Source organism: Coptis chinensis, chromosome 4 (genome assembly GCF_015680905.1).
Source record: "Coptis chinensis isolate HL-2020 chromosome 4, ASM1568090v1, whole genome shotgun sequence".
Classification (NCBI taxonomy): Eukaryota; Viridiplantae; Streptophyta; class Magnoliopsida; order Ranunculales; family Ranunculaceae; genus Coptis; species Coptis chinensis.
In genome coordinates, this window is record NC_141459.1 from 48,413,118 (window position 1) to 48,435,307 (window position 22,190).

Sequence of the window (22,190 nt, forward strand, 5' to 3'; positions counted from 1 at the left end):
TGACACTAAGGGGCTTTTTGTCGCTTTTGATGTACTTGTCTCTCACTCACGGTGAAAAGTGACACAACTAGTATACTTAATGTGTCACTTTTGACGATTTATGTCTCTCACGGTCCAAAAGTGACACAACTAAGTATACTTAATGTGTCACTTTTGACGCATTTATGTCTCACCTGGTCCAAAAGTGACACAACTAGTATACTTAATGTATCACTTTTGACGCACTTATGTCTCACTCACGGTCTAAAAAGTGACACAACTAGTATTCTTAATGTGCACTTTTGACGTACTTATGTCTCACTTTGGTCCAAAAAGTGACACAACTAGTATACTTAATGTGTCACTTTTGATATACTTATGTCTCTCTCGGTCCAAAAAAGTGACACAACTAGTATAATTTAATGTGTCACTTTTGACGCGTACTTATGTCTCGCTCTTCGGTCCAAAAGTGACACAATTAGTATACTTAATGTGTCACTTTTGATCTAAATTATGTCCCACTCGGTCCAAAATGGATACAACTAGTGTCACTTTTGATGAGCTTTGTGACACTCTTTCTTAAAAAACACACAAGAGGCTATTCTTAAGTGTCACTTTTATTAACAAAAAGTGACACATTTAGTAAGGCTTTTGTGTCACTTTTGGTAGAACTTTATGTGTCGGGGGCTTATAGGTCACTTCAGAATTAGTTTCAAAAGTGACACAAGTGACTTCTTGTGTCACTTAAAAAGTAACACAAAAAACCCTTCTTTTAGTAGTGCGAGCCCTAGCCGCTCGGCTCAAATTCCACCCTTACAGATGGGAGTATATCCTTTGAAAGAAATCCAGCCATTCCAGATGTAGGGAGGTGATCAAGTGCATCAGTATAATCCTGCCAATCAATATCATAATTGATGAGAATATGATAACTAAATTCTAATCATTTGATGAAGAATTGAGAATAGAGAAAATATTTTGAAATTTGAGGAAGGGTTGAAAATAGTGGGAGAGAAAGAGAGAGAGAGAGTTTAGAGCCGTAGAAGATAAACTAAGAACCTAAACAAATTTTCTGCCAGTAAACTTCCGGTTTTACCTTTTACATATTTTCTCGTATTTACAGTGGTAGATGAAAGATGTGCATCCATATCTGTGCGCATTAGGATGCATTTCAAAACATGCGCATTGTAGATTTGGTACTATAAATATCAGCTTTTGGGTTTAATCTCCCTGGTTGATACATAACCAGCATAAAAACCCCCTCTAACCGAACACATGCATAAAACCTCCATATTATTTAAAATATAACATTAAAGCCAAAACAGACCAAAATACCCCTGTAAAAACCGGGCTGACGTCATCAATCTTTACTTATAATTTCGACTTAAGGACAAACCGGGCTGACGTCATCCTATGTAAATTTATATTTAGATATGAAAATTCATAATTACATAACCTGTGTCACCTGTCAGATGTCAGAAAAAACGTCTATGAAATTTCATATTTGCATATGTAAATTTGTATTCACATATGTAACTTCATATTTGCATATGTAAATTCATATTTCCATAACCCGCGTCACCTGGTTAGAACTCAAATGTCAAAAAAACGTCTATAAAAATTCAGTGACTGTAAATATAGTTTTACAAAATGTGTCTATATAACATCAAAATTACCAATTAAATATATTATGCATTGTTTCTTGAACGAGCCCAGCAACCAAGGCCAGCTGGACGACGAGAAAGAGGGCATCTTCAGAAAGGATCTGTCCACCAAAGATAACCAAAGATAACCTCCAATCATAATACTCCAAGAAACAACATTCCTCTTAGACATCTCATCAAAATAGTTCTAGCCACATTCATATCCCCGCAAGATTTTCGCGATACAAATCCAATCAGCATTATTAATAAACATATTGCTCCTAAACTCCCCTTCCACAATAAATTTATCGATTTCATTTCCAATTTGTAAACACCCTAACCGAGCACAAGCCGATAAAGCACTAACAAGAGTCATACAATCAGGCTTAACTCCATTTACTTCCATTTGCCTAAACACTTTTATCGCCTTATCAGCATACCCATATTGAGCATAAGTAGACATCAAAGCACTCCAACAAACCAAATCTCTGTTAACCATACTCTCAAACAAATACTCAGCAGAAGCCACTTCACCAAACTTTGCATAAAAGCAAGGGTTTAGAGTAGGCTTTACCAAGAACACTCGACACCGTACCAACAGAAGCATATTGCCTTTTAGGTTTCAATGATTTGGAATTACTATCTGCATTAATCGAATTCTCTGATGGAATAATCTCTGTCACCTGCTCTGATGGAACTGCCTCCGTCGACCCCTCATTGGATGTTTGACTAGTAGAAGCAGAAGAAGTACATCCATTTGATTCAGCCAAAATTCCTGCAGTGATTTTAGCATTACGACCAGCTTTGCAAAAATGCGAAGCAATCTCCCTTAGAGAAAATGTAGAAGCAAAAATATCAAAGTAACCCCCAAGGCCCTTGTTTCATCATCATGCTCTAAAGCGCCCGGTTTATGTACTTCCATTTCCACTATTCTTCAAAATTGAGAATAAAGGCGAGCATCGGACACACTTCATTATTAACTATATTCAACAGTCAAAGCAAGGGAGAAATCTATCTAATTCACCAATAATACAATTATAAAAGATGATACCTAACAAGTAAACCGATTTCAGTTTCATCAATATCTTCGTCATTTTGGTCCTTGACACCAATCATAATGAAAGATAACACTCCAAAAACAAGAAATTTGCCAAGCTCCTCTATCAAAAATCAAATCATTCAATCAACAGTTAGGTATCTTCTTGAATTTTTTATCTTGGTCATTGAATCATAAGTTTAGAATATATTATTTATAAAAGATTATCTCAAACAAAGACACGCTTTTTGAAAGGAGTGAAGTCAATTTCAATCGGATCTTTCTCGTATCCATTTGCATGGTACTTGATCTTATATCCCTTTCCCTTTGTTATCCAGATGAATCTCGGTGTTCTTCTTGGATGAATATGGAAAAAGGGTAAACGGGTAATAAAATAAAATAGGAAATAGAAATGATTTGGAATTTATTTGATATTGGAAAAGCGAGGGGAGTTTATGTGATATTGGCCGATAAATAGGGAGGTTATGTGATATGGACCGATAGGAAGGGGTTTACACTCATCCGGATTAAAACCAAGGGGCTGAGCCCCATTTCTTGCTATAAATACACCCATTTGAGAAAAAAAAAAACAAAAATGCATGTAGTTAATTTCCTCGAGATATGAGTTTATGACTATGTGGTTGGGATTTCCTCGTGTTATCAAAATTACTAAAAAGACCCTTACAACTTTCTTTGTCTTCATCAAATAACAACAAATACACTTTGAATTTCGATAGGTGAGCTGAAATTAATTAATAATAATAATAATGGCAGAAGATCTAGTTTTAGACACAGCAATTAGAGATTGGGTATTAATCCCACTCTCACTAGTCATGGTACTAATCGGAATCCTCCGTTACTTTGTCTCAAAACTCATGCGTTCTTCTCAGTTACCAACTGATCCCAAAATCGTCAAAGAAGGGTAATTTTTTATTTAATTCTTTCAATTTTGTTTGTTATTAGTCTAAAGTTTTGATTTTTATTGTTGTTTAACAGACAGATTGTTGTTAGGGCGAGGAATTTAAGAGCTTCTGCTAATTTTATACCTGTTAAGTCTTTTCGCAATCGGAGAGCTTATTTCAGTAACGAGGTTTGTTTTTGTTTTTCTTATTTTTTCAGTATTTAGAATGAAACTGCAAATTAGACTTTAATTAGTGGGGAACTTTTGTTTTATTTGGAGAATTTTCTAGGTTGGTTTTGGTATTATAATTTGTGATAGAGGATATGAGGGAACTAAATCATGAACGAGTTGGCGATTAAATGTAGCTGAGCCATTGAGGCTATGCACATTGTGAATATTTGGTGAAATCCACAATGACTTGGATTTTCTTTGGGTTGGTAGATATAATATCTGAAGAGATGATGAAGCGTTAGAGTTTGACAGGAAAAACTTGTTGGGTTCTCTTATGTAAGAACAGTACATATCTCATAGTTTTTTTGTTGTTGTAGCTGCTGTAATTATATATATTATCCAAGATTATTTCTATGAACTTACTTTTCAGTGGCCATAACACCTGTCTCATCTTCCCCGTGGAGGTATTTGTCCAATTGTTGACCCAAAGGCATGAGTAACCTCCTATATATTCCATCCTTAATCTTCAAGGTAGCTTTTAGTGTACAATGCGAGGGATGAGAACTGTTGGTATGATGTGGTGGTGGGAAGTTGGTCATCCATTTAAGGAGGTAGGTTGTGGTAATGGTGGTGGTCCATATGAAGGTCTGTTTGGTATGATTTTATTGTCGTTTTGGTGGCCCACAAAGTGGTGGTTGTGGAGAAACAGTTGGGAAATCTGTTGTCCAGTAGTTGGGTTTAGCTGGCGGAGTCCTGGTAGTAGTGATTGTGGTAGTCATAGAGGAGGAGTTTGGAAAGCTGATGGTAAACTCATTGAATTTGGAAAACTGTTGGGTTTAACTGTCAAAATGGGACATGTGTATTTTTGTCTTATAAATACGAGTGCTTGTGTCTGACTTAGCGAGTCAATTGATGTTTGACCAACGGAAATTTAAAAAGTGGAGGGATGCACAAAAACGTGATTATTAGAAGTTTGAGGGGGGAGGAATTCATTCTACACACTACTGTATTTTTGACCTTGGAAGGGAATTCATGATGCACACAAACTTCTCCTACACTACACTGGCTTTTATAGCTCTTGAACCTTAAGCGGTTACATTGAAGTTTACATAATCCTCCTGTGTTTTTACATATCTGGTCTAAAATTAATAAAATAGATTATCTTTAGTGGTAGTGGATGTTATGGGGGATGTGACTCAGTACAAGCTAGATCATTAACATGCTTTGTGGGTTTTAAAAATTCTGTTTCCTTGTAATTGTCGGCCTAGAGTGGGTCTGTATATAAGTTTGATTGTAATGACTAATGAGTTGAATTCTAAGTAACATTGACGACTATCAGGTATCGGTGTTTGACACGAATACGGAAGATCCAGCATGGTGATCTATATGAAGTAGGACACCAGGACAGCTAAATCAATCAATCTTAAAAAAAAAAGATATTACTATTCTATAGTTACACAACTATTGCTTTGTTCACATTTCTTTTTCGTCGATGAAATAGGGTCTTGAGTTATTCTATCCGATCTTAGGTGATGTAGCTGCTGGCTATGCCCTTAACTATTGTTATTATTTAATAATTATATCAATCTAGTATCTTCTATTGAAAATAATAACTCACCTATTTCTTGGCAGCTAGAAATTTTAAAGACACAAGGGAGAACACTTATGAATGAGGAGTAGGTTATTAGCAACCCCCCATTTTAACCGCTACCTGTCCTGTCCATAATGCACTAACTGAAGCAGGAGACAATCACCTTAGAAATAGATTATTTTCAAAGTGGCATATCATGGAGTTTTGACTATGCTACTTACATTGTTCCTAGTAGAATCTAAATATTTTTAGCTTTTTATAATTTATTCTGCGTATGTTATTTCTATTTCTTTATAAATTTGATACATGATATGGAATGAAGGATCTATAATATCACCTTGATATATGTTTCTTTACACATTTGGAGCAAGTTCTATTATGTATAAGTAAATATGTATATATCACAGTTATATCATAAAATTCTACACATGATAATTGTGTATTTATTCAACTTCAATCTTTACTAATTGAACACAAGTTATTCTACACCATTACACATCATAGTTGCTCTTTATATGTACATCTTATTAATTTTTTCTGTAACAAGCGGAACCTATAGAAGACTATAAGGGAATTTTGAACTTTATCATCTTTCAAATTTAGCAAACTTGTTAATTATTAATACATTGGCCTAAGTTGGGATTATCAAATTTCATTATTTAAGCAGATACTTGATTCATCGTGTATTAACTTAATGGGGTTCTACCATTCTACTGTAGTATCAAAGTAACAGAATATTTGTGTGCTTTTCCTTGCACCAGCTTACCTCAGGACTTGTGTGCTGTGTCGCCTTAGTTTGTCACATTTTTTTGTTTTCTTTATTATCTCAAATATTCCTTGTTTAACATCTTAAACTACATCGAAGCGTGAGTTCTGAGGTTTCTGTTAGTAATAATTTCTTGATGAGTCAGTGATTGATTTTATGTTCTGTAAATCAATGTCAGATATATTTTTGACATGTATGCATGATTTCCCAGTGCCATATTTTGTTAAAATCTCTTTTTTACTAGAGCATCTGTCATCATATTAATATTATTATTGTCGCAGTAGGCTGTATCGACCATTCCTCCTGAGATTCCGTATGTTGTGTTATGCAGGAGAATGGCTTGCTGCATGTTCCTAAAGGGCAAGCTCAAAATGCACAGGCACAAATGTTCTCTGATCCTAACATGGCGATGGATATGATGAAGAAAAATCTTTCAATGATCATACCCCAGGTAATTCAATTTGTACTATCTTTAATTTTTATTCTGCCTTCTGTTTGCCCAATAGGGACAACCATTATCGTCTTATATTGTGGGTTTATTTTCAGACCCTTACTTTTGCGTGGGTCAACTTCTTCTTCTCAGGTTTTGTAGCAGGTATGCATCTATCCCACTGTTAAAACTTCTTAATTTGAAATTGATGTTAATCCTGCTTATATGATTAGCTTTCTTTTTTTATATATATGCTCTGTTAGGATGGACCTGCTCATTTGTTCGCGTTAGGTTTTTTGGAGTGTACCAATATGTTGAATAATAACCTTCTTTTCGTGAATGGTAGCTTTTGTAAGACAGTGTTTGTCATGTATTCATTGAACTTATATGTACTGAGGACACGATGACAAACGAAATATGACAGTACCACTGTATATGTCACTTAATGGTGCAGCAAAGTTTGTTTTGAAATGTATTATGAGCAAATATTTATGTCGCTCAAGAGAAACATTGGTTGTGGATCTAATTTTGAATTTCTGGTTAGAGATTTAATTGCATCACACGCACTTATTTGTTGCAACTGGCTGGAGTTGGGTACACAATGTCTGTAAATCTTTCTGAGGTTTACTTTGGGGATATTCCACCAGACATAGAAAATTTTAGTAACCTGTGTAAGAGAAAGCATAGTTCATTTGGTTTGTAAAATCTAAATATGGCTAGTTAGTGTAGCTGTAGAAAAGTTGGAATATAATGGGACAGAAAAATGATTTTCTATTAGTTAATGAGTTATGACTGTTCTATGCTAAGTTCCATTGACACACATAGGTGTGTCTGTATCCGACACGGATACGAAGGTTCTGACACGGTGAGATATAAAAATTGAGGTATATCACATGCAATATGTCCGATATGTGTCCGATAGGGACACGTGGATATGTATCCGATACGGATTATTTTTGAAATATTGCATTTCCATCTTATATAGGTTATATGTAGTAGAGATTTTCTTCTGATGTTAATTTTGAGTTTTGTAATTCACCTTTTCTTTCTTGATTAGGGTCTTCTTGTCTTATTTTGAGTATTATTATTGTTAGATATAGACAATCACAACTCTGATATTTAGTTTTTTACAGGTATATGTTTGTTAGTGTTGTAGTTATTCTATAACTACAATTTCCTTTATGATTTCAGCCAAAATACCATTTCCTCTGACCCAAAGGTTCAGATCCATGTTACAAAATGGAATAGACTTGAGCAGTGTTGATGTAAGCTATGTCAGCAGTCGCTCATGGTACATGTCCTATCTTTGTAGATGATCATCAATATCTGCTTCAATACTTGCTCACTTTGTTTTGTGAATTTTCTTTTCTGAAACTTTCTGATGTCACCTTCACTTGTATCAGGTATTTTCTCAACTTGTTTGGACTAAGGGGTTTATTCAGCCTCATTTTGGGTGAAGAAAACGGTAAGGACTAGTTTGTATGTTGTCCATGGAATACATCGTTCAGGGTGCTCTACTTTTCACCAGTTTTTAGTGTACAAGCAAATTTATATGATGGAACTCCACTCTTAGTGCGAATCTTTAAGAAATAAGAAGAACGCGTAGGACACCGCTGATGCAATCTAGGGTTTGTAATCTAGGTTTCAGGCCCGAATTAATTGTGATATTTTGGAAATATTTTCAAATATACGTAGTTGACAATTTAAGAGTATTTAGTTTAGAGGTTTTATGGTATTTTTATTACAAACTTTATGTGCTAATTTGTTTCTTATTTGAGTTAAAATTTAATTTCTAATTGGAAATCCTTTGTAGGCAAGAAATATATTTGTAGGCCTATGGTCATAGTCGGACTTGATTATTAATAGAATTGTGTTTCTTTTAGAGAAAGATTTTCTCTGTGATTCTTATGTGTTTCGTTGAAGAGAACAAGGTTCCCAATTACAAACTCGACATAAATCAAGGAATTTGGTTTTGATATCATATCTTTGCACCTTTGTGTGCATCAAGCACCCTTTAAGGTTTTCTTGGGGAATTCTTTGATAACATTTCTTCTATGCCCTCCCTATATGAATGTTCCTGTTCCTTTGAAACTTACCAGAATGAATCACAGAGAGGAAAGGGGGAAGGATATGATCTTTGTGGGTGATAGAAATTCCCATGGCTTTTATATATATGCTTCCTATCTCGTGAAGATTTGCACTAAGAAGTGGCTCCGTCTGGTATACCTTCCTCATGAATAGAGGAAAAGGATTTGTCAAATGTGAATGGGATGTAAAGATTTTATTGGAAACTAATGTGTAGTTTTTTCGTTGCAGCCACTGATGACACACAACGAATGATGCAAATGAGTGGAATTGGTTTTGATCCTTCAAAGGTAAACTCTCATTTTGTGATTTTGAATTGGTACTATCTGGTAGTGTCTGTACTCTATAGCAAGTATTAAGATGTAAGAATGTGGGTGTAGTAAGTTGTGGGGTAATACAAATATAAGAGGGGTGCAACTATGACCTTTAGCCTTGGCACTCTCCTTTGTCTTCACTTCTCTCATTTTCTTTGTCGTTTTTATTTATTGTTTCACTTGGTATCATAGCATCTTTCAAGCTTCTTGGTATTCACTAAACTTATACCTATGTGGTATGTTAAATCTTTAATTTGATAAAGGAGTTAGTTTTTGTTGGTTGAAAGTTAAAACAAAGTTTTGGGGGCATGATGAAAACAAGGAGGTAGTTATCGTAGCACCCAAGCATCTCACAGATTCGAATGACCAAATATTATATTTGAGCAGTCTAGCGAGGTTTAGGTCAGTTACAAAATTTGTAATTATCACTGAGGCCAGCTGTTTTTTTTTCTCGCACTCTGGTCATGGGAACGGTGACAACACTAAAGTTTGGGACTTTGGTCCCATGTGTGATGCAGTATTTTGGCATCCGAGTCGTGTTTGCGTCAACTCTTAAAGTACAAGCCAAATGACTAGACACACTGTACATAAGAACTCTAATGAGAAGGGAAACATCAAATGGGATAACCATGTACAATATATACAGAAGTGGGGAATTCCAACAAAGAGTCTGCTAGGCTATGTTGCTCAGTGGAAAATTGCCATGCATGCCTAAAAAAGCGTCAATTAATTGCATTCTGGACGTCAGACTTATATTTTTTTGGCACATGATTTGTTATCTTTGAACAATCAAGAATATAAACTCGAAAGTTTGGTCCTAAGTGTGTGATGCTATAATTTGGCATCCAAGTCATTTTTGTCTTAACTCGTAATGTACGAGCCAAATGATTAAACACGCTAAATACATAAGCACTCTATCGAGAAGGCAAATGTCAAATGGGAAACCAGGTACAATAAATAGAGTTGGTGAATACCAACAAAGAGTATGTTAGGCATTGTGAATGTCAGTTATCCCTGTGTTTCTTTAGTGCATGATTTATTGTCTTTGAACAGTTTAAATTATAAAGCCTACATAACCGATGCTTTCTGTTAACTACGTAGTGCACAAATTGCATAAATCAAGGAATCTGACATCTCCTTGTGTACTTGACTGGTTTTTCTCATTGATTGTCGATGTATTAGTGAAAAGGGGTTAGTAGGGGTTGAAAGAGTCTTGTATCGATCACATTTCAATCAAGCTCTTATAAAAAGGATTAAGTCCTTCTTTGGAAATTGCAGCCAGAGTATTAGCCGAAATAGGTATGTAAAGAGGCTGGAGCTCTCGAGCTAAAAGATATGTGGGTTTAGTAAGGTTGAGTAATTATTTGGGTGTCACTAATAGCACTTCAGTGAATATAAATGAAGAAGGACCACCCTAGGGTTTCTAAGCTTCACACTTTCCTAAATTCACGACAAACTAATAAATACTTGTATGGGGCTAGTTGGAAAATGTTGATAGCTACCGTGATGAACCAAAACTGTTCCTTGAATGCAAGAATACTATTAACTGCAGTATCGGGAACTTAGACTCACCAGAAAGTCCTTTTTTATGTCCTGAAAGGATTGACAAGACATAGTTTCACTCAACCTAGAAAGTTGATGTTAACATGTATTTGGTACATGTGCGCTGATTTTAATGCTCCATCAGTTCAATCTGTAAGCAGTTTACTTGGTTGTATATTTAGGTCAAGGGATGACACTATGATGAAATAAGAGAGGCGCAACATTATTTTCCTTGCTCAATTGCTTAACACACTTTCTAACTTCTAAAGTGGTAGCTTTGGTTTTGTACGATAGAATTTGAAATATAGTTCTACAACAGCCAAGTCTAATTGAATATTTTACAGATTTCTCTTGGGGAAATGTATGATGATTCCATTTTGTAGACGTTTTTGAAACTTTTGAAATCCTGCGACACTTTCTAATATTCTGAACGTTCATTCCTGATTTACAAGATCGTGACCAATGTTTTTATTTTATTCTATTTTTAATTTTGTTATTTTTATATATCATTTTGGCAGAGCTTGAGTGCTGAGAAGGACAGTCTTGACATTGTTCAGCATGAGTGGGCTCTACCAAAATTTGAGCAACGTGCTGAAGCAGTTCTGAGAAATCTCGTCAAGTAAGCATTGTTATCGCAACATGCATATGCCTCGGTGGAATTCTACTGATTTCCCAAGAAATACTGTAGAAACTGACAGAACAGGACATGTTCATTTTTTTTCCAGCATACATGTATGAAGTTTTGTTCTTAAAGGAGGATTTGAAACGTTTTAGGTGTATGCTGCTCGATTTTACTTTTGGTTAGCTGCTCTCATGCACAATGGCTTGTGCTTTGACTTCATCTATCTGGGTGGGTCTGCAAATGAAATAAAATCTCATCTTTTAAATTAGGTTGGATGGGAGATCTACCCATCTGATAAGTGGAAAATAGAATGTGTGGAGATTCACCCATCTGATAACTGGAAAATAGGCTAGGTGGATTGTCTGGAGATGAAAGGTGAGCAATGAGCAAAGTAGATTAGAGAATGTTGAAGAAGCTGAAGCCGTAACAGACATACTAGGGTTTGGCTTACAGGCTTCTAGCTTAGACTTCAACGACTTATTGTGATTTGTATTTGGGGGATTATCTGTGTAGCTTTTGCCTAGGGGTATGTTTTGAAACTCTGATTTAACACCAGGAGGCATCTGTGAGGGGGTCTTTGTAAAGATGTTGTTTGGGTCATCTACTAGGTATCTACTCATGTAGGGTTGACCTTAACTGGAGAGCCGACCCTGCTGGAAGTCGAGATATATGTCTGGGCAGTTAAATCGTTGAGTACTCGCCGAGTAACCGGTGAGTGCTCACTACTCGCTGTTGTCTGGGTAGTTAAATCATTGAGTACTCGCCGAGTAACCGGTGAGTGCTCACTACTCGCTGTTGAACCAACCCGACTAACAATTTAATCTCTGATTGCAATCGGGCTCAAAAACTCTCTCAGAGTACTTGCCGATTAGCTGATTAATATGTGCTGAGTGTTAACTATTTTACTGTTAAACATCAAACTAGATATTTTGCCGATTCGATCAACCCTTGATTCTTTGAAGTTCCACACTTTAATTATATCTGTTTTAGTTGATCGAGTGTTTTGATTGTTTATTGATTGATTGGGTTATTAATTGGTTCTATTATGTTGGTATTTCATTGTTAAATATATTTAACAAGTATTAATACTGATTAATCCCGACACCTACTCGCCCTTCGATTTAACTGCACACTGCACAGATAGATGTTCTACATTCCAAAATCCAATGAGCAGATAAAGGTGTAGGAAACGACAGTCACCTCACTTTTACGGTGTTATGATCTTCAGTTGTCTGCATACTAACCCGAAAAAGGATATATGACCCACTGTTTCTCTTCTTCTCGCTTTTTCAGTGAAAGTGTAAAAGTTCAATCTCCTAGGGCAAAATTAATTATCAGAGAATGGGACAAACAATTACTAGAGTATGGTGCGTTCTATCGTGGTTGGAGTTTCTGTCTCGTTACTAAATCTAAAGTTTATAGCATTCACTGATGAGATATTTTTACAAAATTTGAACCAGCTTGTGTTCAAATGTACTGTGCCATTTATTTTTTTGCCAAAGTGAGCAGATTGTATTGATATATTGAAATATACATAAGGTCTAGTAGACTAAAAGCTCTCGTGACGTCACGGGCGATTTTATTGGGGACTTAAAGTTTCCAACACCATCCAACGGCTATTTTGAGCATCTAACGGCTCTTTGAGCACCGCTAGTCGGAACACCACCGGAGTACAACTCCTCTTTACGTTTACGTATTACAGGAGATTCATCTCTACTTTGAGGCTAATTATCCCAAAATCTCTCCTTTTTTATCTGGAAAAAAAAAAAATTAATAAAAAAAAAAAATCCAATATTTTAAAACCCAACCAGTTCTCTTTTACTCTCCACCCGATTGAGGTCAATCCTCACTTGAAAGGATTCGAAGAAAGTGGATACATAATTTGTTGGCTCTGGCATTAAGCTTTTAGTCTCTTCATTTCTCACTCTCTGGGCTCTCGACCAACAGCAGAACTCTTTTGAGATTCTATTTCAACGGAGGGCTGGCACCACCACCACACCCTGCACAGACTTTTTGTGAGTTCGGAAGTGGCATTCTCTCTTAATTGAGCACCACCAGATCCCCCTTCTCTAAAGGAAACACTTTGTCTAGCATAGCTCTTCTGGCTTCTTTCTCCATTTTACAAACGAGTAGCTTCTGTGGCACCTCATCTTCCATGCTCTAGCATTACTTTAATATTGCTTTTCTAGTCTTAGTCCTACTCCTTGCTTTTCTATACGGCCAGTCACAATATTGACTCCATCTTGTGGAAAGCGGGGAATTGCACATTGGGTGTTTGATTATGCGTACGATACGCTCTAAGTGATCGGTGATCCAATTGGGTTTGCACACAGATAACTCTCCTAATCCATCTTTGATTTATTTATTTTTTTACTTATCATGGTAAATCAGAACTGTTATTGGCTGTGATAAGCTTGGTAGTAACTTCATTGTCAACTGTCGCTACTAAGACGCCTACTTATTTCTTTAATCTCATCGTTTACTTGTTGCTACTATATTGCATACTCATTTTGCATATTAGTACTGTAGCATAGGTTTTAACTCGATTTTGTTTTCGGGAATGCGTTTTGGTTTTGGTTTTGGTTTGCTTTAGTTTTGCGTACTGATTGCTACGGACATATGCGTGCTGCTACAATTTTATTTTCTCACATGTTTTCTGTGTTTATTCTGAGAATGGTCATGCACTACTAGCATCCTTTGGTAGTTTGTTGTATGCATCTGAATACGCCTCAATTTTTTCTTTAGTTTGGTTTTCTCTATACTCTCCTTGTTTGAGAAGGGATGAGCATTTTTGCTTGGAATTGTTGAGGAAGTGAAAACCTGCGACAATAAAAGAACTCCAAAGCCATATTAAAACTCTCAACCCTGATATTTGTTTCATTCTGAAAGAAAGGCAGATTTGTCCACCAGTACGAAGAGATTCTCCCCCTTGGGGTTATCTCATTCTATTTGTGTCCATGCTAGTGGGCGCAGTGGTGGTCTTTGCCTAGGATGGAAGTGAGCTCTTGATCTTGAAATCTTTTTTTTCATCCAATCAATACATAGCGGCGCTCGTGAAAAACTACCCAGATGATAAGCATTGACTTTGCACTTTTGTTTACGGTCATCCAGATCATTCTCAGAGGGGCCCATTCTGGAAGAGTTTCACGGATTTGGCTGCTACTCACTCTATTCTTTGGTTTATAGTCGGGGACCTCAATGAGATTACTTGTCAGGAAGAGAAATCTGGAGGTCCACCTTTCGACTCAGCTCATGCTAGCCATTTTTTAGATTTCATGTTTTCAGCAGACTTCTTAGATATGGGCTATGAAGGGGTGCTTTTCAAATGGAGCAACAAGAAATTTAAAAATAATGGTGAAGCCCTTACAAAACAGAGACTTGATAGAGCTATTGTGAACTCTGATTGGCGAACTTTGTTCCCTGATGCTTGCACTATCAACCTTCCTATCATTAGATTGGATCATGGACCCATTATTGCCCACCTCAAGCCACCTCTGGTTTCAACCCAGAAGCAGTTTCATTTCCAATCTATGTGGACATCTTCTCCTGAGTGTAAAGTTGTCATTGATAAATCTTGGAACACACACTTTAAAGGTTCACATGCTTACTGTTTTTCTCAAAAGCTTAATGGTGGCATTTTGAGGGAGATTTTTTTCACTAAGGGTATTTTTGTCTTTTGACAAAAAAAGAGATGGAAAAGGAAAAAACAATTGAGAATGAGAGCGGGAATCCTAGAACAGCAAGTAGGTGTGTAACAGAGGATGATGAGGACTCGAAGTGGGTAGAAGCAGAGTTTGAGAGGCTATATGGGAAAGGTTCGCTAGAAAAGACTAATTCAAAAAATAATGATAAGGAATCACAATGACCTACTGGTCATGCGAGAGAAGGAAGATGATACCAACAACACTGGGGAACTCATAATCACGGGTATGGTAACCCAAAAAAAGAGTAGTGATAGGAGGGAAGAAGGAAAGCTTGCGATAACTAGTGAGGCTAACACTAGTAGGAATCTAAAAGAGAAATCAGATTTGATTAGGGTTCCTGGGGTCATACAGGAAACGACTGAGATTAGAAAAGGAACAGGAGTCCAACAGAGTACATGGGTTGAAGTTCTGGGGAAGAAAGCACTGGGAAGAGAAGAGCTTTCATATATAGAGCCAACCCTAGTGAATGGGAAGCAAGTAATACATGTCCAGAGCAATCAGTTCAAGGATTATAACCAAAAATTTGAGAACTTGGTGGTAGGCTCGTTTGTTAGGAAAAGATTAAACTTTACTTATGTGAAAGAGATAGTCACACGGACATGGGGCATTAAGAGTTTTCTTATGAAGCCGTATGGGGACAGTATGTGCACTTTCAAGTTTGAGTAGGAAGAAGACAGAATGGCAGTATTAGATGTGGGATCTTTTCATATAGCGAGCCAGCTGTTTGTAGTTAGGCCATGGCGATTGTTTGTTGAAGCAGAAACCAGAGAGTTGAAAACTATACCAATTTGGGTGATAGTAAAAGGTCTGCCAATGGAGATGTAGAACAGAGTAGGGTTCAACCAAGTCTGTAGTGCAATTGGAATACCAATGTTCACAGACAAACTGACAGAAAACATGACAAGGACATTATATGCGCGAGTCTGTGTTGAAGTGGATACAAAGTGCACTTATCCGGAGGGAGTGCCAGTAGTGTTAGATCAGAAAAGAGCATATAAGGTCGGGTTATTCGAGTATAATTGGAAGCCACCAAGCTGTAAAAACTGTGAAGTATTTGGTCACTTTGATCAAAATTGCCCAAAGAAGATTCATGAGAGGAATGACGCATCTAATGCCATATGGTTGCGAAAGGAGGCACAAGTAGTTAAAGAGAGGGAGGAGAGTGCAAAAACAGGTACGATTCTAGATGATCGAGGTGGAAAAAAGATACAAGAGGTTCAAGGGGGGAAAGAGAAAGAGAAAGATACAGATAAAGAAACAACAGCAGTGTTAGGAACGGAGAAAGATAACAATGAAGAAGAGGGATGGGAAATACCAAAGAAGAAAAATACGATTCGGTCACCAAAAAGAAAAGCAGTGGAGAGTAACCAATGTGTGGAGATTGAGCAAGTAAGAGAGGATGGAGAAGAAGAGAGAGTACAGGATCAAGAACAGAGAAAGAGTGCAGAAAGGAAAAAAGCAAAAGAAAAGGAAGTTATCAGAGATAAAAGCCCAAAGAAACAAGGAGGAATATGTACAGAGGGCAAGTTTAAACAAAATGTGTTAACAAAGACTCCAACAGCAGGGAAACCTACCATAGTGGTTGCCAAGTATGGCCACTATAATACACGAAATGGTTCCAAATGATGATAAATCTGGGATGTTGGAATATGCGGGGGTTTAACAAAAAATTTAAGCAAGTAGAAGTGAGGGAGATGATAAGGAAACATGAGCTGAGTATGATGGGGTTGATTGCGCATAGAGTTAAGATGAAGAATATTGATAGGGTTATAAGGAACTGTTGTCATGGGTGGAACTTAGAGACAAACTATGAATTCTGCGAGAGACGAAGAATATGGGTCTGCTGGAACCCGAGAAATTGCATAGGGGTGATTAAGAAGAAAGAGAAATAGTGTATCACGATGGAGGTCACGACATGTTCAAATGAGAGATTCATAGTGTCATATGTGTACGCAAGCACTGAATTGGTGGAGAGGAGGGAGCTATGGAGAAGTATAGTAGACTTGTCTATAACGATACAGGAGCCATGGCTGATTCTGGGAGACTTTAACTCTATCTTGAGTCCGATAGAAAAAGCTGGAGGAAATGATGCAAGGACCAACTTCTCAGAGTTTTTAAACTGTGTGACACTGGCAGGGCTGGTAGACATGAGATATAAAGGAAACTTCTATACATGGAATAACAAACAAGAGAATAGAATTAGTTGCAAGTTGGATCGAGTGATATGCAATGCAGTATGGGTTGGACGATATGATGACATGGAAACAAATTTCATGAACCCTGGGGCTATATCTGGTCATAGTTCGATGGTAGTATACTCTACCATACAGAAAAATCACAAGAAGAAAGCCTTTCGATTTTTTAACTTCTGGGCAAAAGAGGAGGGCTATATGGAGGTGGTACAGAATGCATGGGCCAATAGTGTGGTGGGCAATCCAATGTACAAATTCATGAAGAGATTAAAACTAACGAAGGTGGCGCTTATAGCATGGAACAAACATAATGTAGGAGATGTAACAAAACGAGTGGAAAGGACAAAAGCAGAGTTGGAAGTTATACAAACTGAGCTACAAAATACACCGACAGAGGTGGAGCTGGTAAGAAAAGAAAGGAGTGCCATCACAAATCATGTTAATGCAGCTACAGCAGAGGAATATTGTTATAGGCATAAGTCACGAGATCAAGTTATAGTGTCGGGAGATAATAACACTACCTATTTCTTCAAGTCTGTTCAAGCGAGGAGAAATGTCAACAAGATAACTTACCTTGTGAAGCCAGATGGGAACATCATAGAAGATCTGAATGTAATAGGGGAACAATGTGTTGCATATTACAAGGAGCTATATGGGCCAGAACATATGGAAGAGGTGGACTTATTTTTTTTTGAAACATTACTTCCTAAGCATCACTTAAATGATGATCAGAAGGAAGCACTGCAGAGAGAAGTTACTAGAGATGAAATCATAGAAGCATTGGCTAATATTGATAGTGATAAAGCACCAGGGAAGGATGGCTTCTCATCTTGCTTCTTTAAAAGTGCCTGGAGGATTATTGGGGATGATTTCGTCAAAGCAGTTCATAATTTTTTCAGATCAGGTATGATGCTGGGAGAAGTTAATGCTACCTGTATTACACTTATTCCTAAAATCACAAGTCCCACTTCTTTGGGGGATTACAGGCCGATTGCATGCTGCAGTGTAATGTATAAGTGCATAACAAAAGTTTTAACTAGAAGAATGAAGAATCTTATAGACATGGTGGTGGCAAACAACTAGTCAGATTTCATTCCTGGAAGATATATTCAAGACAATATTATGTTATCACATGAGTTGTTGCATAACTACCATAGAGGTGGGGCGCCTCCTAGATGTGCTGCTAAGATTGATTTGAGAAAGGCTTATGATTCAATTAGATGGGAAGCAGTAGAGTTTGCACTTCAGAAAATAGGGCTTCCAGAGGGGTTCATATAGTGGGTAAAAGTGTGCATACAAACACCTTGTTACTCAATCATGATCAATGGGGCTCCTTATGGGTTCTTCAAAGGCAGAAGGGGTATAAGACAAGGTGACCCCATGTCACCTTACCTGTTTGTGTTAGTAATGGATTTATTTTATGAAATTATGATGCATTCGGTGAGAAATGGTGAGTTTAGACTACACTACAAATGCAAAGACCCGATAATAACACATCTCTCTTTTGCGGATGATCTAATTGCATTTATGTATGGAGAAGTGGGTACAGCGACATGTGTTTCGACCCCCACCTACGTGACAAACGTCCATTAGTAGGGGTCTCCACTTTATTCGTTTAATCGATAGGGCTAAAACCCAATTTGCAATATCATTGATCAATGTCTGGGGCCCGTTAACTCGTGTGTCTAAATTTCGAACCCTAGCCACATGGCTTGCCACTTACGTACATTAATTTATGTTTAGATTCGTTTCATATCAAAGAGATAATCAACAATTAAGAGTCAGGTTCAATTACAATTACTTAAGCTACAAGAATACTTGAGCTATAAGAAGTCTCTACTCTACCTATATAAATACCAAACTATTTTTCATACAGAACTACATTCTTGAGACTTGATCCCATCGATAATTTGGGTATGTAGGCAACCGAAAGGTACAGTCTCATCATTCTCTCGATCACCATCACTTTTTTCACTACTTTTCTACGTTATTCATCTATTTCGTCATCACTTAGTGTTTTTATCATATTTGGTCGAAACATAATTGGCGCCGTCTGCGGTTCTTATTCAACACCCTCGATCACGTTCTACAAAAGTTATGACAAATACTAGAAGAGCTCAAGGTCCCGATGCAATTGCTGACGATCATTGTGAACATGATGTTGTCGTCTCATATTATTTGTTAGTAAGACTCTTATATCAGCTGAATGGAGGCATTCTTGCATTGAAAAAATTGCATTGGCCTTGTTTCATGCTGTTAGACGTCTTCAACTTATTTCAAGGACGGAATAGTCGAAGTTTATACTGATCAAATATCCGCTGCGCAAGTTTTTTCGCAATGTCTACAGATCGAGTCGCAGAATGGAAAAGTTACCTTAGCGCTTACAACATTGTCTCGGACACTCCTACAGTTAAAAAGAGACAAACTTTGGTATCGCTAATGGCTGATTTTCTTATCGATGATATTCTTATGTCAAATGCATTATTCGATGAGGAACACGATGATCTCTAATTGTCATTACTTCTCGGGGGCGATGACTTAAAATACTTATCGGATATATCAGTTAATTGTTAGATTCACATAGATAGTTTGCATAATAAGTCTGGCTCCGGTCTTGGTTTTGTCATCTTAAAGCTGAATGAAAACATATTTGGCCGAGTACGAAACTGTTATTTGCAGTATATGCACAACTCTTCAGCTGAGGACGACTAAGTTACAATTAATTATTCTAAGTTAGTCGCTAGCCACTTTGAATGATAATATGCGGCTCGCGATGATAGAACGGTCGTTTATCGTGACTTAATTCAACGAATTGCATGAAATTTTGCATCTATCAGTATTGTGTCGTATCAGCGTTATGATGTAAGGCATCCTGATTCTATCGCATACTTATTCGTGGAAAATCAATTCGTCACTGTCATGACAACACTGGATTAACCACTTATGCTGTCAGATGATTCCAATAAGCTTGACACTGATTATGTCTCGGTATCTAACGACGACGATCATACAGCTGACGATGCTCCGAAATTCGATGACCAAAACCTTTATCGCAGCGGCACAAGTCTTAATACACTCCTGGGGGAGAAGTCTCGCTCACATAGCAATGACCCAATGGTACTGGTGGCCGTACATGCCAAAAGATGTTAAGCATTTGTCCGAGAAGTGTGTGCCTTGTTAAAAACATGATAGATGATATGGGTCAAACTTTCCGCGACTAAGCGTCATCCAATCCATAAACTTTGGTCATTTGCGAAATGGGGCCTTGACATTGTTGGTTTATTTCCGACAGCCCCTGACAGTGTTTGTTTCTTGCTCGTCGCAACAAATTATTTGACTAAGTGAGCGGAAGCCCCGATCCATGTTTTAGACGTTAAAAATTTCTAATGGCGTGACATTATTTGCCGGTATTCCAGCATCGTTGACTTCTTAGGTAAATAATATGTCGTCGACGACATTGGACAATTTTGTTTTGCCATTACGATTAGTCATAATTTATTGTCACCATCCTTTATTCGATAGACAAACTGAACGAAAAAACGGACAACACTCTGTTAGTTTCAATGGTATAATTATGTTTCCATCGCAACCTTATTATCGCTATGAAAAAATCTGACGAAGTTACCGCGTTTAGCTTTGTCAGTCTAAGTTTGAACGCTTTTACGCTCGCTTAGTTCGTTACTATCGCTACGACAAAATCTGACGAAGTTACCACATTTAGCTTCATCAGTCTAAGTTTGAATGCTTTTACTCTCACTTAGTCCGTTACTATCACTACGACAATATCCGACTAAGTCACCGCGTTTCTTTTTGTCAGTCGAAGTTTGAATGTTTTTACACTCGCTTAGACTAATTTTGCCGAGTTAAGTTAGCATTAGGGGCGTTTTTCTCTACATGGGGTAGCTCGTTCTATTTCATTTCAACTACATAAATCAACAACATTGTCAGTTTTCCGTAGGTATGTTATCTGACACAACAACAATATTCAATAACAACTCATACTTTATTTTTATTTTTCATCAAAAGAAATTTGTAGCTCTATGGCATTACATTCCCATAATCACATAATAATTGGTTTGGGAAAATCCAATGGTTCCTTACCAGTTTTTCGCTTATACAACTCGTACAAATATTTGTAATTAATCTTTTCACGTTCTAGTTCATCTCCCATTTCTGTTAGATTCTCTATCAATTGTCTTACGGCCGATTCACAATGTGCTATTTTCACGTGATCTTGGCCGAGCCGCTTGTTTAAATCTGTCATTCGCTTGTTAAGTTTTTCTATCTCTTTTTGCGCATGTTTAAGTTCCTGATCTTTGGTCACCGCGAGTGCTTTCAATTATGTCACCTCTGTTTTTAAGCGTTTGTGTTCTTCCGTTATCTCATAGCTCTTCTTGAATTCTTCGTACGATCTCTGCTCTGCCTCTTCCGTCCGCTCGATTAAGTCTTTGTTTTCATATTCTAACTCTCTATTGGTTCCGCTTAACGCTTTGTTTGCTTCTTCAAATTTTTGGTTGAGTATCTTCACTTTCTTTATTTCTTCTGAGGCACTGACATCATTCGGAACGAAACTTTTCTTCGCGGCCTTTTCGTGAATTTCTTTCGCCCATACTACCGCTATTTTAACCTGCAGCAGGAAAATATCTAGCTTTTCATCAATCGTTCAGATTTGATCACAAAATCACAATAACTAATAAGAGATACTGACATACCTGGTTCATACTGTCGAAAATCATTGACACTGGTCTATCATATTCTCCGATATTCTCCGTGTTTTGGTCACATTTTCGATATTTTTCGAGCCCCTCCTTTGGCGTGGTCCCTGGCGATACTTTCGCTTCATCTTCCAGACTTGAACATCTCTGCTTCATCTACCAATTTCATCGGATTAGTGTTGGACACAAATTTCTTTACCATCCAAACGCAATAATAAAATTCAATGGTCAACTTATCGCATTAACGAGTTACGTGGTTTTCCTCCGTGGCGGTATTACCCACGGCGATTGCTTGCCGATTGGTCGTGGGATCCTTTGCTCCTGCATTTTGCTTTGCTGTTTGTTTTCTCTCACCAACTTTGTGTTCTTCGCTGCACTATATTTTGCAAGTCTCACTGTTTTGTTCTTTTCCCCGCCATTTTTTTTTCCTGCATATACCAAAACAGAACGATATATTACATCTCCCCGGCCGTTTTTACATATCTATGTTTTCTACGGTACA

General features: G+C 37.3%; 1 protein-coding gene across 2 annotated transcripts; it reads left to right on the plus strand.

Moving 5' to 3' along the window:
* Window positions 1-3,246: 3,246 nt before the first annotated feature.
* On the plus strand, window positions 3,247-11,234 carry LOC147503798 (ER membrane protein complex subunit-like protein (Protein of unknown function DUF106, transmembrane)). Of its 2 annotated transcripts, none has more exons than XM_086557015.1 (8): window positions 3,247-3,577; window positions 3,652-3,745; window positions 6,416-6,535; window positions 6,631-6,679; window positions 7,706-7,805; window positions 7,918-7,979; window positions 8,831-8,889; window positions 10,974-11,234. In XM_086557015.1, exons 1-8 carry the CDS (start codon window positions 3,423-3,425, stop codon window positions 11,076-11,078), a joined length of 744 nt encoding a protein of 247 aa, XP_086413141.1. In that variant the 5' UTR covers window positions 3,247-3,422; the 3' UTR covers window positions 11,079-11,234. The 2 variants fall into 2 exon arrangements, with proteins under 2 accessions (XP_086413141.1, XP_086413142.1); XM_086557016.1 differs by having other exon boundaries at window positions 3,277-3,577; window positions 3,667-3,745.
* The last annotated feature ends 10,956 nt before the right edge of the window (window positions 11,235-22,190 follow it).